Source organism: Triturus cristatus, chromosome 7 (genome assembly GCF_964204655.1).
Source record: "Triturus cristatus chromosome 7, aTriCri1.1, whole genome shotgun sequence".
Taxonomy (NCBI): domain Eukaryota; kingdom Metazoa; phylum Chordata; class Amphibia; order Caudata; family Salamandridae; genus Triturus; species Triturus cristatus.
The window spans coordinates 283545077-283562829 of NC_140590.1; the positions used below are offsets into that span (position 1 = coordinate 283545077).

At 42.8% G+C, this 17753-nt stretch overlaps 1 protein-coding gene across 1 annotated transcript in view; it reads left to right on the forward strand.

The window, feature by feature from the left end:
* The window catches only part of SAXO3 (stabilizer of axonemal microtubules 3), a 55653-nt gene extending 38542 nt beyond the window's left edge, over positions 1 to 17111 (forward strand). The window contains exons 4-5 of the mRNA XM_085616277.1: positions 1588 to 1715; positions 16532 to 17111. Of these exons, the coding sequence (XP_085472403.1) occupies positions 1588 to 1715; positions 16532 to 16940 (537 nt within the window). The 3' untranslated portion in view covers positions 16941 to 17111. The remainder of the gene's footprint in view (positions 1 to 1587; positions 1716 to 16531) is intronic.
* The last annotated feature ends 642 nt before the right edge of the window (positions 17112 to 17753 follow it).

Consider the following 17753-nt stretch of genomic DNA (forward strand, 5'->3'; position numbering starts at 1 on the left):
GGATCACCTTTGGACCCAGGTCCACCAGCAACTGTCCAACTAGAACCGGACATCGAGGCTTTTCACGCCATGTTCAGCTCAGGACACTTTCCTAAACAGTGGAAATGTGCCTCAGTTCTCCCACTAATAAAAAAAGCCTAATTTAAATCCATTAAACCCAAAGGAGCTATCAGCCCATCTCCCGGCTTCTTCTTCCGGCCAAGATGGTGGAGAAGGCCATGAACCTGCAATTGACTTGTTTCATAGAGAACAACCATCTATTAGGCGACACACAGTTTGGATTCAAAAGTGACCACAGCACCGAAACGGCGCTGATCGTGGCCACCGAGGAAATTAGGTCAACACTAGATGGGGGCGGCAGTGCAGCCCTCATCTTACTTGATTTGTCCGCAGCATCGGGGATCAAAGATGTGCACCTCGCCTTGCTCCTTTCTGATCGTGTTCAATCGGTTACCCTTAAGAAGTTTACATCTGAGCCACATTTCCTGGTCTGCGGGGTTCCTCACGGCTCAGCGTGGAGCCTGACTCTGTTTAACCATTAGGTTACACCCCTAGCCAGTTGAATAAATCTTTTGGGTTCTCGTTGGTATCCTACACCGACGACACCCAGATTGTGGTCTCACTCTCTAACAGTAACCTTAATATGTGTGAGTTTTTTCTAAAGTGCATGAGCGCAGTCAACAATTGGACTAATGACAACTGTCTTAAATTGAAGTCTTCTAAAACCAAAGTCATCTTGTTTGACAACACTGTTTCCTTCTGGTCCTCTTCTTGGTGGCCTCATGATTTAGGGACCCTCCTTATGCCCATTAAGAAGGTAACAAAACCTAAGCGTTACAGTTGACGAGAACCTACCTTTAAAGATCAAGTTAGCATGGTTATTTCCGCTTCATTCAATAAAGAAAATTGCCCAATTCATTTCCTTAACCTCTTGAAGCCAGTTGTCACTGTATCAGTTCTATCCAGGTTAGACTATTGCAATGGCATGAACCAAAACCTGCAGAAGAGATCGCTGAACAAACTTCTGGTTTTGCAAAACTTTGCAGTGTGGATGCGTCTGAATGTTCCCAGATTTCAATCCGCTTCCCAGGCCATAAGCAGGTTACATTGGCTACCCCTAAAAGCAGCATATATTCTTCAATGCACTTTGTATTGAATTCAAAGCACTCCATGGACAAGGCCTGGTTTATCTGAAGAATAGCTTCAAATGGTGCTTGCCCAGCAGAACACTGCAGTCTAGCTCTGCCAGTAATTGGGTTGTTCCCTCCTTTAAACGTTCTTCATGGGTAGGCAGGAGCTTTGTTATCTGTACTGCTTTGAACTGGAGTAAACCCCCTTTGGACATTAAATCTGCCATTCCTTACTAACATGTGGGAATTAGTAAGGCTTCTGATCCTTGTCACTTACACCGCCAAGACGCCACAGGCATTTGTGTGCTCTACAAGCTCATTCCTTCATTCATTCATTCATAATGATATGCCTCCTTCATGTTGCATTCGTGTAATTTGTGTTTTTGGTAAAGTCCTTTTCTCCTGACACAATGTCTCATGCCTCCTTCTTTCAATTTCTCCTACTTCTTACATGCAGGCCCTGGTTGCCACCACTGAGAATAAAGCTGTGGCTGGAATACCGTACTTCATCAGAGACCAGGGGATCCTCAACCAGACAGACATCTACGCCACAACCACAAAGCGAGACTTTCGTACTTATACAAAGTGAGCAATTCATATGAGGTTCAGCAGTAAACCCTATGGATCTTTCTGTGTGTTTGGAGCTTCATCGTTTTAATTCTATATCGCTTTGTCTCTTGTGTACACCATTTTCTCATTCTATCTTATGTATTTCTACTTATTTGCATGTTTCATTTCTACCTTTGCTTGATGCTTTTTGATCTCTTTCTCTTTTCTTGCCTCTCTTGAGCTCTGTTCCTCTGCACTCTGAGATAGCTTCTAAAATTATTTTCTAATTCTTTAGTGATTAAAAATATCAGTGGTGCATTAGGAAGTTCTGTTCTTCCTTGTTCTCCATTGTGTTTTTTAGTTGTAATAGAGTCCATTGCTCTTCAGTATGTATATATATGGTATTTCTAGAATCCTCTGATTGTCTAATATTGTCCAATGGACCATGGGTGTCTCATAGTGTTCCACTGTCTCTGTGTGTCTCATGATACCTTTGTTGTGTCTGACATTACCAGTTGGTCTAAGTGTGGTGCATCCTATTTATTGGGTTTGGGTATCTGGTAGTCTCCACTGGTCGTTGGGCATTTGTGAGTGTACATTGACCTCGGGTTCTCTAATACTGTACAATGATGTTTATCTGTCGCATTGGAAGCTACAAGATGAACAAGTATCACAAACACGAAATGATAATCTTTTAGTGCATCAAGAAGAGTTTATTCATGTAAGGAAAGAACCTACTCAATACCACAGAGGGAGGTATCCAGATCTATTTAGCGGTAGGACAGTCTCAAAGACAAAGAACTTACCATTGCTGAGACTATCACTGCTCCCATGGGTTGAAACACAGTGACACATACTCAACAGACAAAAACTGTAAAGAAACAAATTCAGAATACCATTGGCACACCTGGCAAAGGCAGTTCTGTACATGCATAGCAAGAGGTACCCCTTGGGAAATAATTTGTGTGGTTTGGGAGAAAGGGGAAAACAAGAAATACAAATATATACAAAGCCTCCCACTCGACGAACATTTACTTAGTGGCTGACATTAGCTCATACGGGCTGTCCCTTTGTTATAGATGTGACTGGAACAACATAAATTCATTGATTCATATATTTTATTTTTGATTTCAGTCTTTTGTAATTATATTGCACTAATCATAGACAATTTTGAGCGGTACTGATGATGATGGATTCAAATTTAATTATCCACTGAAACGTGCGTCGGCCTGATCATTTTCCAGTTGGTGGCACAACCATGGAAAATAAAGAAGGATTCTCGCCATGAGTTATATTTTGCAAGCCATTTCAAAACTGGAAAATTATGAATGTGATGTGTGTATGTGTACGATTGGGATGTGATGACTGTATGTGACTTTAGTTCATTTGTGATGTTAGAAGGGGATAAGCTTGAACATGACAATTTGTATGTTTAATATTGCATAATCATGCCTTACTTGCATATTTTAAGGAAATTGTTTGTTGAATTATGTATGATTTGCACTGTATATAAGAACACAGAAAATTTAAGGTTTTTATATCTTAGAAATTACAAATGAAAAAAATACAAATGGAAAAAAATGGTCTATGATTAGAGCAATATAATTACAAAAGACTGAAATTAAAAATAAAATATATGAATCTGTGGAAATGTGCCTTTTCAGGGTCACACCGGTGCAGGGTTCACCCTTAAGTTTGTCCACGGGTCCTTAGATTAACAAAGAAGAGATTGGCACTGAAGCTGGAATTCAAAATAGCAAGTTTATTAATCACTCATGAGTGGGACTACATCAATACAACACCCTCAGGCGCTGTAGGAGGTAGTACATGGAATACAGAAACCATGGGCCTTTTATACACAGTTTGTTGCAGAGTAAGCATGTAAGTTACAAATAGAAGGTACAGGCTACACAGAAATAGCTATTGACTAACATGGGCAGATAGATATCACTTAGTCAGCAAAGTGGGAGGGGAACAGAACTGCTTACATCAGTAGGATATGATAGACAGTTACATTCTCAAACAGGTGCATTCTAGCAGCTACAAGCCTTTCTGAGCTCATACATTGCTCTGGCTCAGTACAGAAGGAGTTAACTAAGGTTGATGACTCAAGCAGAATAGAAAAGCAGGCAACAGTGAAGATGGGAGAATCACAAGGCTAACAAAAAGGATGCTGCAAACAAGATGGCTTCAGCTCATGCTAACAGCACTTATTTTCGATTTCCACAGATGGCCCTTTTAGCATTAGCTGAAGACATCTCTATGATTCAGAAGGAGCATGGAAGATATCAATCATCATTAACTCACTAATTTCTTGGTCTGTTACTAGTCGGGCATTTACATTCTTGACATTTTGTTTAGCTGGTATACATGAGGTACAGGTAGAAGCACAAAGAGAACAGAGCATCGGGCCACATTGGATACATAGGCATCAGATAAAAAGAATTGCAACAAATATACATAGGGCTGACAATATCTTCCAGCCCCATACAGTAAACATAGTCCATAGCCATCCAGTCAAAGTCCATGTTCCTGAATCCTGCTGGATTTCAGTGGCTATCTTGTGCAGCTTTGAAATTGCTTCAAAAACGAAAGAGGTGTGGTCAGGGATGTAGACACAACAGCTGCTCCCAATAATGTGGCATGCTCCAACACGGTCTGCCAGGATCACATCCCAAACCATCCTGTTTTGGAGCACCACAATTCTCGCAATTTGTAGTTCTTCCGTGATGTTTCCAAGTGCCATGGCTGACTGATTGGTTGCAGCCTCTACAACACGTGTTAAGTGCCTTATTTTTCTGCTATTTAAGGCCGCACCAACAAATACGAATAGTCCCAAATTAAAGTCAATATACTGCTGCAATGCAGTATCAGTTTGATCCACCTCATCGTGATTTATTGTCCTCTTAAATTGGCTCTTAGAAATGTCATTATACAGTTTATAGTCTTTGTGGTAGGATGCAGGTGACAAAAACATAGGTGGTCGCAAAAAGGACACAAAACAGCTACTTGACCACCCAATAGGAAGGTGGTAATAGCCTTAACTTCCACCAATGAAATGGGTGTTATGTGAGGACAAGAAACTACTATTGTTCATTCCAGTAATGTTCAGCACTGTAGTACAGTCACTTTTTCTCACAGGGATACTGCCAATACTGCTCACACAAAGGTCTCCTCGAGCTCTAGTAACAGCTACAACAGGAGGCCCTTGACAGTTCGAGTGTTAGGGAAAACATAGTGCGTGGAGGAATTTCCTCTGCGATACTCCTCCATTTCCCATACAGTTCCTTTAGCTTGTGGATCTCCTTCCTCAACAGGGTAACAGACTCAGTTGTCCAATGCTGAGCAGTGTTCTCTGCCATCACCAGACTCTAAGCCCAGCAACCCTACCATTTTAAAACACTGCCAGCATACTCTGGATTGCTTTCGCATTCCGGACGAGGAAACATTTGATACCTTAGCCAGGGGTGTCTCCTCTGGGTCCCCCCTGGACCTCCTTCCCCACAGAATCTGGAAGGAATATGGGGCCAAGCTCTTTCCCTATTTACGACAGATCTGTGGTCTATCCTTGAGTTTGGGGGTGGTCCCTAAAAACTGGAAGGAAGCAGTTGTGACCCCTCTTCTAAAAAAAAAAAAAAACACGCTTGACCCCGGTTGTGTGTGGCCAACTATCGGCCAATTTATTTATTGCCATATCCTGTTAAAATTCTGGAACGCATAGTCAGTAAGTCTCTATCCCAGTATGTTGAGGAGTATTCGCTCCTTGACGAGATGCAATTTGGCTTTCGGCCCAAGCACGGTACTGAAACAGCACTTGTTACCGTGCTTGATGATATGAGGATGCGGGCAGACAGTGGCCAGTCAGTGGTCTTGGTGCTGTTGGACATGTCAGCGGCTTTTGACACTGTAAACCACGGTATACTGTTAGAGAGACTTAAAGATCAGGGTGTGACCGGTCGCGCCCTTGACTGGCTTTGTTCTTATCTAACATACAGGACACAGACAGTGTGCCTTCAGCCATTCTCCGCTAACAAGTCTTCCTTACGACAGGGGGTCCCGCAGGGCTCAGGGATTAGTCCTGTGCTCTTTAACATCTATTTGCAGCCTCTCATTCCGCTTATTAGATCTTTTGGAGTGGAGGTGGTGAATTACGCGGATGATACCCAGCTCGTGTTTTCCTTGGAAGGGAATGATTCCATTTCCTTGGAAAAATTTCACGAGTGTATGACTAGCACCACGAAGTGGCTTAAAAAAAACTGGTTACAATTTAACAGCTCTAAAACGGAAGTGGTCCTGTGTTCTTCCAGAAGATCTGATCAGCCTGTTTTACCCATCTTTCAGCTGTCCCCTACTGGCGCACCTATTACCCCTTCTAGCACAGTACGCAATCTGGGGGTGATGGTGGATCAGGATCTCCAACTGAATTCTCAGGTTAACAAAACGGTTGGCACTTGCTTCTCGCTAATCCGAGTGCTGAGAAAGATCCTCCCTTTCTTGCCTAACTCTGCTAGAACGCAGGTTGTGAGATGCGTAATTCTCAGCAGACTTGATTATTGCAACTCTCTATATCTGGGTGCGCCTAACACCCTTATCGGGAAGCTGTACAGAATACAGGCCATTGCAGTGAAACTCGCTTTAAATAGGCAGCGAGGGACCTCAACCACATTAGCCTTGCAAGATCTGTATTGGCTGCCGATCCACCAGTGAATTCAAAGCTCTATGCACTGTCTTTAGGGCAGCTCATGGAATGGGCCCTAAGAACCTGCAAAGGAAATTCAGCTGGTATTCTCCAACTAGAAACCTTCGTTCTGCTTCTGCATTTCTGATGAATGCAGTCAGGTTCAGGTGGTCCAGAACAGGTGGCAGATCCTTCTATGCCGTTGCTTCTCGGCAATGGAACACTCTTCCTTTGGGTCTACGTCAGGTCCAAAGTCTTATGGATTTCAGGAAAAAGTTGAAAACGTTTTTATTCCCTAGGCTGGAGTAATTTTTCCCTCTGATATTATCTCTCTTTTACTCCCTTCCTGTGTCACACCTCGGCTGCCCCTATAAACTTCTGGTGGGGACTCTCCTTTTTAAGCGCCAGGATACCCGTCGGGTGATAGAGCGCTATATAAGCACCTCATTACATTACATTACATTACTCTATTTAACTGAGCGTTAAGTCTTCCTACATCAAAGTTGGTAATATTACCAATATAAGAAGCCCACAATAGTGCAAACCAGGCTCTGCAGGAGCCATTGTGTGAAAATGTCAAATGAAATGAAATGGAATGAAAGGCGTTCCTCCCTTTTTCTTATGAGCTGGCATCATTCTACACACCCAACAGTTGGTAATGTTCGTAGCATTATGGGTGTGATGCAACAGGAGTAGTTTTCGAGCAGGAGCTACAACCCATGTTATTTTAGCAATGATGACAAAAATCAAAGTGAGTCCAATAATGAACATACTCTTTCGATCACAAACTTTTGCAGCAGTTGATATCTTCTCCGCAGCCATATTCATCTTGCCGTTGAACAACGGAACAGATGGTGCCCTAAGGTCCTGGGCAGACGTTGGTTTCTTCGTTGAGGTTGAGACGAGTAGCCACTAATAGAGTACCCCCCTATTTAACTCATTCTTTCACTACCCAGGACAGTGGCTTAAACAGTCTTTTTTGAGCAACAAAGTGTCTCTCTTCCGGTGTCGCAGCTGATATTGATATGCACCAGGGATTGTGTGGTCCGGGAAGACTTCCTTAGGTCCTTCAGGTGACGTGGCTTGTCCTTTCTCTGTGTCCAGGATGTCGCGATGATCTGCCAACACAGCTGGGCTCACTAGGTCCTGCAACACCTTCCGACAATAGGTTGCGTGGACCCTGTTCTTCCAGTTGGTCACTAGAACCGCAGTCCTGGTAGCCAAAAACACCTGCTCAGGGCCACCCAACGAGACTCCAAGGAGCTGGTTCGCTGAAAGGACTTCGTAAGGACAATGTCCCCAGGCCGTAGATTATGGCCCTCACCCTGCGACCTGTCTGGAAGAGTCTCCCAAACCTGTTGATAAATAGAAGACAAACTGTCAGTCAACTGAGACAAATAGTCGTTCATCAATACATAGGGTACATCATGTATAGGGCGTGGCTAAGGAATCTCCCAAATATTCATTGGCCTTCCAAAAACCAACTCATACGGTGTGAGGCCAGATCGTGTATGTGGTATTGATCTAATAGATAGCAACGCTAATGGCAGTGCATCAGGCCATTTCAAAGATGTGGAAGCCTGTATTTTGGCCAATGTTAGCTTGAGGGTAGAATTGTAACGTTCCACTAGCCCTGCTGATTGTGGGTGAAAAGCAGCATGGAACTTCTGTTTAATTCCTTACCCTTTCATGAGGTAAATCAACAACTTGCCCAATGAAATGGGGTCTGTTGTCACTCCACAAAACTCTACAAATGCCGAATCTAGGGAAAAACTCCTTTAGGAGCACCTTTGCTGTAGTAAGAGCTGTATTATCTTTCGTAGCGTATGCCTCCACCCATATACTGAAGGCGCAAACCACTACCAAGACATACTTCAGGTTGTTACAGCGCTCAAGCTGGATGTAATCCATTTGCAGGACCTCAAAAGGTGCAGTAGGTATGGCAAACCCTCCTGCTGGAGTTAGTGTTCCCTATCCAGGATTACATTGGAGACAGATCAGACAAGACTGGACTATCTTTTTAGCTGTGCCGGCAATATCTGGATGATCCCAAACTTGCATAAGTTGCTTTGCCACTGAGGACGCTCCAACATGTGCCGGCCCATGTGCTATGTGAATCATAGGATGTAAATAGACTGTGGGTAGCTTCCATTTTGTCATTTCTTTATTCCTCCAACAGCCCTCATCATCCAGTGTTCCCTCCTTAGACCATTAGTCTAATTCCTCAACAGAAGGAGATCATTGCATATCCAGTACCTCTTGCCTGGCATCATGCCAACGCTCAGCCTGTGACTTAACTACATACATGGGTGTAGTACTTGGCTGCATTTCAGTCTCACGAGCTGTGTGATCCGCAAAGGCATGCCTTTACCTATTTTATCAGTCACTTTCTTGTGTGCGCTACACTTCACAAGTGCCACTTTCTTAGGATATGACAAGGCAGTAAGGAGATTGTGTACTAATTCCCCATGCACTATTTGCATCCCATGTGAAGTAAGAAAGCCTCTTTCCTTCCAGAGTTGCCCAAAATCATGAGCCACTCCATAAGCATATCGGCTATCGGTGTAGATATTAACAAGAAGATCTGTACTAAGCTCACATGCTCTTGTCAGTGCTATCAACTTGGCTGCTTGAGTTGACTTCTGTGGAATGCGAGCTGTCTCAACTACTGCCTGAAGTTTTGTGATTGCATAGGCAGCGGATGTCATGCCATCAGGCAACTTCAAGCAGGACCCATCAACCCACAGTTTCCCATAAAAACTAAAAAGTCAGTTGTAGGTCAACACGACCCTTTGCTTGTTCTTCAGTAAGGGATATGCAATCATGCAACTCTTGTGACTGAGTGGCTGGAAATGGCAATAATGTAGCAGGATTCAGAGTCAAGCATCTTTTCAGTGTGATATGAGGAACCAAAAGTGTCAATTCATATCCTGTCAAGTGGGCACTAGTCAAATGTTGTGTTTTCGTTTGATTTAAAAGAGCATCAACTGAATGGGGTACTAGCACAAGCAATCTGTGTGACAAGACTATTCCCTCACTTTGAAGTATGGATGCAGCTATCGCCGCCACCGCTCGAAAACACCCAGGCAGCGCACGGGCGACTGGATCAAGGACAGCTGAGAAATATGCACCAGGACGCTGCTTATCACAGTGTGACTGTGTTAAAACTGAGAGAGCACGACCGTCCCTCTCGTGTACATAGAGTGTGAAGGCCTTAGTGTAGTCTGGAGTTCCTAATACTGGTGCAGAACAAAGAGTTTGACGCAACTGTTGAAAAGCATGATGGCATTCAGTAGTCCATGGGAGGGGCATCGGAGTGTCTTTAGTCAAAAGGGCTAACAAGGGTTTAACAATGTGAGAAAAGCTAGGGATCCACTGCCTACAGAAAGAAGTAAGGCCAATCAGTGCACGAACATCCTTCTGAGTACGGGGCACAGGCTTGTCTAAAATAGCTTGAATGCGATCTGGTGTAAGTGCACGTCCCTCCTTAGACAGGAGGTGACCTAAATAGGCAACCTGCTGTCTACAATATTGCAATTTCTTCCGAGAGACTTTGTGATGATGAGAGGCAAGGAATGATAGCAATAACAGTGTTCTTTCTTCACACTGTTCAGGGGTATCGGCAGCCAACAAGATGTCATTGACATATTGAATAAGAGTCACCCCTTTTGGCATAGGGAAAGAATCAAGCTGCCTTTTCAATGCCTGGCTATAAATGCTAGGACTCTCTGTATACCCTTGTGGAGCTCTACAAAATCTGAATGATTGATTATTCAAAGTGAAGCCGAACAAATAACGGCTGTCAGGATGAATAGGTATCGAGAAGAATGCATTCTTCAAATTGATCACAATGAATGTAGTTGCAGTAGGAGGAACCATAGTAAGAAGTGTCGTGACTCGTGATGTCAGAGACTACCGGATATTGGGGCACTAAGATCTTGTTAACCTCTCACAAGTCAATGATGAATCTATACATTTTAGAATCAGTGTCTTTTTTCAAAATAGGAAGAAAAGGGCTATTACAGGTATTGTAAGGGACTTCTTCCACAACCCCCACCTTAATCAAATCCTGAGCAATGTGTCTCAATGCTTCTTCGCCTTCCCAAGATATTGCCTCGCCTGCAGTCGAGGCAAAGAAGCATCTTCTTTCACTTGAATATGTACTGGTGGGATAACCATTTGTCCCACATCTGTTTCTGTTGTAGCCCACAAGGTACTAGGTAACGATGCCAAAGCAATATCCTCTTTAATAAGACAAGACCTCTCAACCATTGGATAGTTATCGTTTAAAATAACACGCACACCCTCTGGGAAACAACGTATTGTAGCACAAAAATGTTTAAGCATATTGATACCCACAATGTAATCCGGCGTGTTAGGGGAAAGCAGAAATGGACATGCTGCAGTGAATTTATCAAGACTAAATGCAAGTGGCTGTGACAGTGGGCTAAGTGTAGGTGTCCCATCGGACCCTATCGATGTTATAATTGTGCCAGACAGGGGAGCCCTAGGAACCAATTGTTTAGACAGAGCACTACAAGTATCTCCTATATCAATCAGAAACTGATCAGTAGAACCCAAGACGTTTGCATAGACATAGGGACCCCTCTGATCTACTGGGACCTCAACCTGTTCCTTACCTCATCCTAGGCATTCCTATGCATAATCAGAATCCTTAGGACCATAAGCCAAATAATCAGACATTTGGTGTTGGTTTCGTCTTTCAAAGGTATTAAAAGAATGTGGATTGTGTTCAACTGCCTCAATTCTGGTACGATTATCCATGCCTCCCCTATTTCCTGTGTTCCCTGGGTGGCTTCTCATACTTCCTCTACCCCGCTGGTACTGTTGACCTTGCAAAAGGGGGCAGGCAGCACTCCAGTCTCCAATTTCTTTACAATAAGCACACTGATCAAAAGACAAAGTAGCTCAAGGGAAAGGGGGTACACCAGGGCGATACATCGCACGTCCACCTCTACCACCACCTCTAAATGAGGGACCATAGACTTGAGCCAACATAACTTCATTTTTAGATCCTTAACCTTTTTATCCTCCTTGCCTTTTGCTTCCATATCCTGTCGCTCATAATACTGAGCCATAGTCAAAAGGATGACTGGGGAAGACGTAGTCCATGAACTCTCGCTGGCCTTTAGGCGACTAGCTATTTCTGGCAACATGTTAGCGACAAATTTGTCGACTAACAGATGCTCACCCGTGTCATCTGTCAATGACTGCCCACTAAAATCATGGAATGTCTCTTCAAATCGTGTAAAGAAATCAGAAACGGACTCATCCGCTTTCTGTTAACAAAATGCTAATGTAGTCCAATCTATTTTCTTAGGGGGTATAAGAGTTTTCAATTTAATCACAATAGCTTTAGGAAGCTCTAATATCTCCTGTCGGGGTTTCTGCGCAGGCTCTTTAGCCGCATCTATTTGCTCTAAATGCACCCAAGTATCACTATAGACTACATTATCATCTACCTTCCGAATTGATCTCCACATATCAGGGGGCAAAATAAGTCCAAAAAACATGTCAATATCTGGCAGAGTCATAGTACAGGAGCTAATAGTTACTTCCACTTCTTCATAAAAAGCGGCCGGGTTTTTCCGTGGGTCGGGCAAAGCAGCTTTAAGAGCCATAACGTCTGCTCTACTCCAAGGAGTGTAGACCCAATTATAAACAAAATATCCCTTTGCATCATCTGAATCATTATCATCATTCGTTCCCGGAACATACAGAGGTGCTGCTTCAGGCATGGGTTTCAAAGTAACTTCAATATCATTAGTATCTTTATCTGTCCCCGTAGCTCCCTCTTGTCGCTCCGGGTTCTGAACTGTTTGTCCAGTTGTAGTTTTACCAGCTGCTTTTTTCTCCTCTCGCAGAGGGAACATCTCAGTGCGCAATTTAACCACTCACCTAATTAGATCAGGCACCTGTGAAGGAAGAAGGTGCCATCTCTTAATTGTTTATAATTAGAATCTATATCAGAGGTCTCTAAATCATCAGAATGCTTTCTAAAACTGAGTATTACTTCCCAAGTAAACGTCTGTACAAAATATAACTGCTCTAAATCTATCCCCTGTTCAACCATTGCTAGGAGTTCTGGGACGGAGGCCCTCCCACGAGCTGCTTTATGAGCAGCGGATCTAAGAGTGGCCTTGCATTCAGTAGTCAAAGTAGAGCAAGTCTTCCGCCCGTCCTGCTTATCTTCATCTTTTTCTTCTGAAGACAAATGCTCTTCATCAGAACCTTCATTCTCATGGGGCTCTAGGGAATTTATACGGGGGTGGAGGTCGATCTAGCAAAATAGAATCATTTTAAGGTCTATTAAGTATGGGATAAATGGGGCGCCTAATAGGGTACTGGCCAGTTACCACTAAACGACGCTCCCTATCTTCTTTTTCCTTTATTTCCTTCATCTCCTTATTTTTCAATTCCAAGGCTTTTTAATATACTGTTTTTCGCTGTTCTTTGTCTGCCATAACTTCTTCTTTCCTCACTCTCATGCACTTCTTTCGCCCACATTCGTACACAATCAAACATATCTTGTTGACTCTTTCGTTCAGTGCTCAACATACTGAATCTTTTTAAAATCAAACGACCCATGCATTGGCTATCGTAGATCAGGATACTTTTTTGTATATTTGTTCCACAGTGTACTAAACATTATGGAAGAAATACCGTATTTAATATACATGTACCTATTAGGTGTCCCCTCTAGGGGAGCCGGCTGACTACTTTCTAAATCCATTTGTTCGTACCACCAAGACAGCAACACAACCTACGAAGTGTGCTAGGAGCAGGCATGCTACCAAATTGTAGTAAAATATTACTTATCCCAGATATATCAAAGTAGAGAAAAATCTCCACATTACCTGCCTTTATTTATTGCAATAAACAAACAAAAAAAACCAGAATCTTGGCCAAGCAAATCCAAAATTAAGAGTGTGTCGCTTCAGCGACCATACCAAAACAAAGTCTCCAACCTCCAACTGCCAATCTTTTGGTCGACCTAATGGTCACTGCAAAACCTGCGCCTAAGGAGATCTCAGTCGGGATCGGCCACCACCTGGAGGGCCAAATTGGTAAAACCGGAAAAGCACTTCGGTCTGCAAAGACAAAAAGTCTCCTCGTGCAGGACGTCTCCTCAGTAAGATTCCATTCCTCCGTCAAGACCACCCCTTCGGACGGCCGCGTCTCCGATGAGCCCCACGAGTCGGGAGCCAAACTGTGGAAATGTGTCTTTTCAGGGGCACACCAGTGCAGAGTTCACTCTTAAGTTTGTCCACGGGTCCTTAGACTAATAAAGAAGAGATTGGCACTGATGCTGGAATTCAAAATAACAAGTTTATTAATCACTCATGAGTGGGATTACATTAATACAACACCCTCAGGCGCTGTAGGAGGTAGTACATGGAATACTGAAACCATGGGCCTTTTATACACAGATTGTTGCAGAGTAAGCATATAGTTACAAATAGAAGGTACAGCCCTGCACAGGAATAGCTATCGACTAACATGGGCAGATGGATATCACTTAATCAGCAGTGTGGGCGGGGAAACAGAACTGCTTACAGTAGCATATGATAGGCAGTTACATTCTCAAACAGGTGCATTCTAGCAGCTACAGGCCTTTCTGAGCTCATACATTGCTCTGGCTCAGTACAGAAGGAGTTAACTAAGAATGATGACTCAAGCAGAATAGAAAAGCAGGCAACAGTGAAGGTGGCAAAATCACAAGGCTAACAAAATCGATGCTGCAAACAAGATGGCTTCAGCTCATGCTAACAGCAATTATTTTCGATTTCCACAAATCAATGAATTTATGTTGTTTCAGTCACATCTATAACAAAGGGACAGCCCGTATGCGCTAAAGGCAGTCCTGTTGAAATTACAGTCATTGTTAGCAACAGCACTGTTTGCTCTCACCTTAAACCCTGAGGCTGAAGCCCATGAGCAATCACCATGACTGACGCAACTGTCAAGTGGTGATTTTTTTTCAAGGTAACCACAGGCTGCCATATATTATAACCTGCTGGTAGGCACATCATACTCTGTGTTTTGTGGCCTCTAAAAATCAGGCAATGTCTTCTCTCTGTTTGCCTATCCCTTGTACAGCTCACTTACCGTTCTCTTCTTTTCTCCTTCATCCCTCTTCATATTGCTGTTTATGTATGTCTCCATTATTTGGACTATATTTTCCGTGTTATATGATCTCTTTCCTTTCCGTCCCATTGCTCCTTTTCTCCGTGTCTCTCATTCCTTTCTTCTACTTTGTTTTTCTTCCCTTTCTATTTCCTTCTCAATCATCTCTACTTTATTCTCTTTACATATCTATCTATCTATCTATCTATCTATCTATCTATCTATCTATCTATCTATCTATCTATCTATCTATCTATCTATCTATCCCTCTATCCATCCATCCATCTGTCTGCCTGTCTGTCTATCTATCTATCTTAATAATCTATCTATCTATCCATCCATCCATCAGTCTGTCTCTATATCACTCTTAGCCTTTCTTGATCTGTTTTCTTTACTCCTGTGCATTTCCTATCATCTTCTTCATTCATCCCTCTGTCAACCCCTCTCTTTCTCCTGCTTCATTTTTCTCTCTGTAATCGATTTAGCTACCTTTGCCTAGATCTATTTATCTCGCTCTCCCACTTTTGTCCACTCTTTTGCTTTATCTCACTGCTCTTTCCCTACTTTGTCTCCGTTTTGGTTTTTCAATATTTTGTAGACCTCCTGGTGCCATGGACTCACTCAATGTGCTAACCCAAGACAGGAAACCAGTTTGATTACAAACCCCCCACAACCCACTGAGTAGTATTTGAGTGAGATGTACTTCTGGTAATAATCAATCCCATAAGACAAGGGACAATTAGTGGAACCCAACCCCTCTTTTATTAATGAATAACAAACCTAAGAGCACTAGGACAGGAGGACTATATTTTAAAGCTGTATTTTAAAATCAAAATTCTATATGAAGTGTAACCACAATAATGTTAAATACAATGGCAGCAGCAACGTTTACCAAAAGCATTAATAAAAGGAAGAACTCCATTTACATTTAAAGCAATTATATGTCCATCCTGCTACTTCTAAGCACCTAAGCTAATTTGAACATAGCTGAAAATGAAAACCTATTCCAAGTTTCAGAGCTGGTTTACACCTGCATACCTATTTGAACAATAGGGCTTATGTTCAATATAATAGCTCAGCCTGCAATTCGTGTCATGGGAGGCCAGCTGCACCGATATGTTCAGCAAGCGATGGCTAAGTGCCTCCCTTGCCTGTAGCCTTCAGTTGCAATCAGTGATATTATTCTGCACAGCCTGTCCCATTGTCCCCGGGTGTGAAGGTCCCCTCTAACTCCTTTGGTGCTCAGATGTTATAACATTATTTCACTGTTGTAATTATCAGCCTTCTAGAGACTCTTCAGAAATCAACAAGTAATGTAAAACAGAACAGTCAGCACTTAGATTAAATAATGCAAACATTTTCAAGCAATACTATACCACCTTGTGGAAGCGGAATGTGTATTCTATTAACCATGCTTATTAACTCTTGATTGCCTGATTATCATATGTAACTCAAGAATAGGAATACTATGGAGAGAAAATACATAATATTCATGTCACTCCTTCTTACATAGTTTGTCAGACCCTCTTTGTATATATTTCTCTGCTTTCTTCGGCTACCTTTCTTTTGCCCTTTCTACTAATTTTTCATTCAGTCACTCTGTTTCTCGCATTCATTTGTTTCCTTGCTTTCTTCACACACTCTTTTGTTTTTATATGCTCTTTTCTCTTTATTTCTGTTCCTTTCTCTTTTGCTCCTTCCTTGTTTTTCCTTCATGGCCTAATTTTAATGCGAAGACTTGTTTTAATTCTTTCTTACTCAAACTTTCCATAGCTCTATGTTATTTTACTCTTTCTCTTTTACTCTCATTCTACACTTTTGCCTATCACATTCCCTGCCTCACTGCATCTTCTTTCCTTCTCCTGTTCTGTCTTTCTGTCCTTTACTCTCTATCTTTTACCATTCACTTATGTTATTTTCTATTTACCTCTCCTGCTTCCCGTCACCTTTTTGGCACACCTTCTCTCTCTAACTCTGTCTTTCATTCTCTGCTTATTATTGTGCTTTTTGTCCTTTCTTCCTGCAGGAAGGAGCTCGAGGGCTATCCCAAGAAAGACATCCTTACATATTGGGAGAGCGAAGATTACCCTAAGGCCTGGGGTCATGGCCTCAAGGAGAACCCCCTGTCCAAAGAATCAAACCCAGCCCTCAGACGCCCTGGGCCAATGCGTGACGCAATCCAGTTTCCCATCGCCACAAAGCTGCCTAGGATCCCACCTCAGGCTGCGCATGTCCCACATCGCGGCCTCTGCACCTTGGCCCAGGAGACCTACCAGCTACCTCTAGATGTGAAGCAGACCCAGGACCGCTCCTCCTGTCTGGAGACACCTTGGAGCCTGCCACACGAGGGCCCGTTGCCCGCCATCATGGCTATCCCAAAAATGTATGAGACAGAATACGAGACCTACGGGAGTGAACAGCCCGTCACCATTTGATTACGTGATGGAGTTGTAGATAGAGATATCTCAGAACAAAAGAGACACCACACAGCACCTTAAAGAGGAAGGCGAGGTGTTATGCTGAGCACCGCTTTATGTGTTGTGTTCACATATATATATCTAAAATAATAAAGAGAAATTTGAAGCGACTTACCGAGTACAGGTTTCCTGTGACTGTGAAGGGTGGCAGGTCTGCGAGTAATGTACACCAGCACCAACTCAAAATCGTATAATTTTCCTGGGCGGAAGATGGAGGTGCACCACAAAAATGAGGATTGCTTTGGTAAATTAATTCTATTCTCTCCTCTTCTAAGCCTCTGATTCAAAGCATTTAAATAATGAACGGATGGATGTGGGGCAGCACCAGTGAGTGAGCTACTGTGGGACGATTGTGTGAGTGATTGTAGGTTGCCCATAGCCTGTTTTACAAAGACCCTGGAGAAGAATGATATAAAAAAAAAACATCTTGGTAAAAGTTTAATTGATGAGTTGCTGCAACCACAACCTGTTCTCATAAGCCAAGCAACCACTTATAGAAGTATTCACTTAAGTCGCCTCTTGATCAATTGTGCAGCCGATTGCCGTTGCTCCATAAAAAAACTGTAGTAAAATACAAAATGTTCTTTCGTGATGGAAGGAAAGCACCTTTCATGTAACTCTCAAGATACTACACATCTACCTGCTTTCAATATACCCCTCGATCCACAGACCCAGTCAAACAACAAAGGCCAACATTAGTTGGCCACTATGGTTTTTCAGATTATGAAGTCCTTTGACTTTGTTGGCACATTATGACATCATGCAGTCACC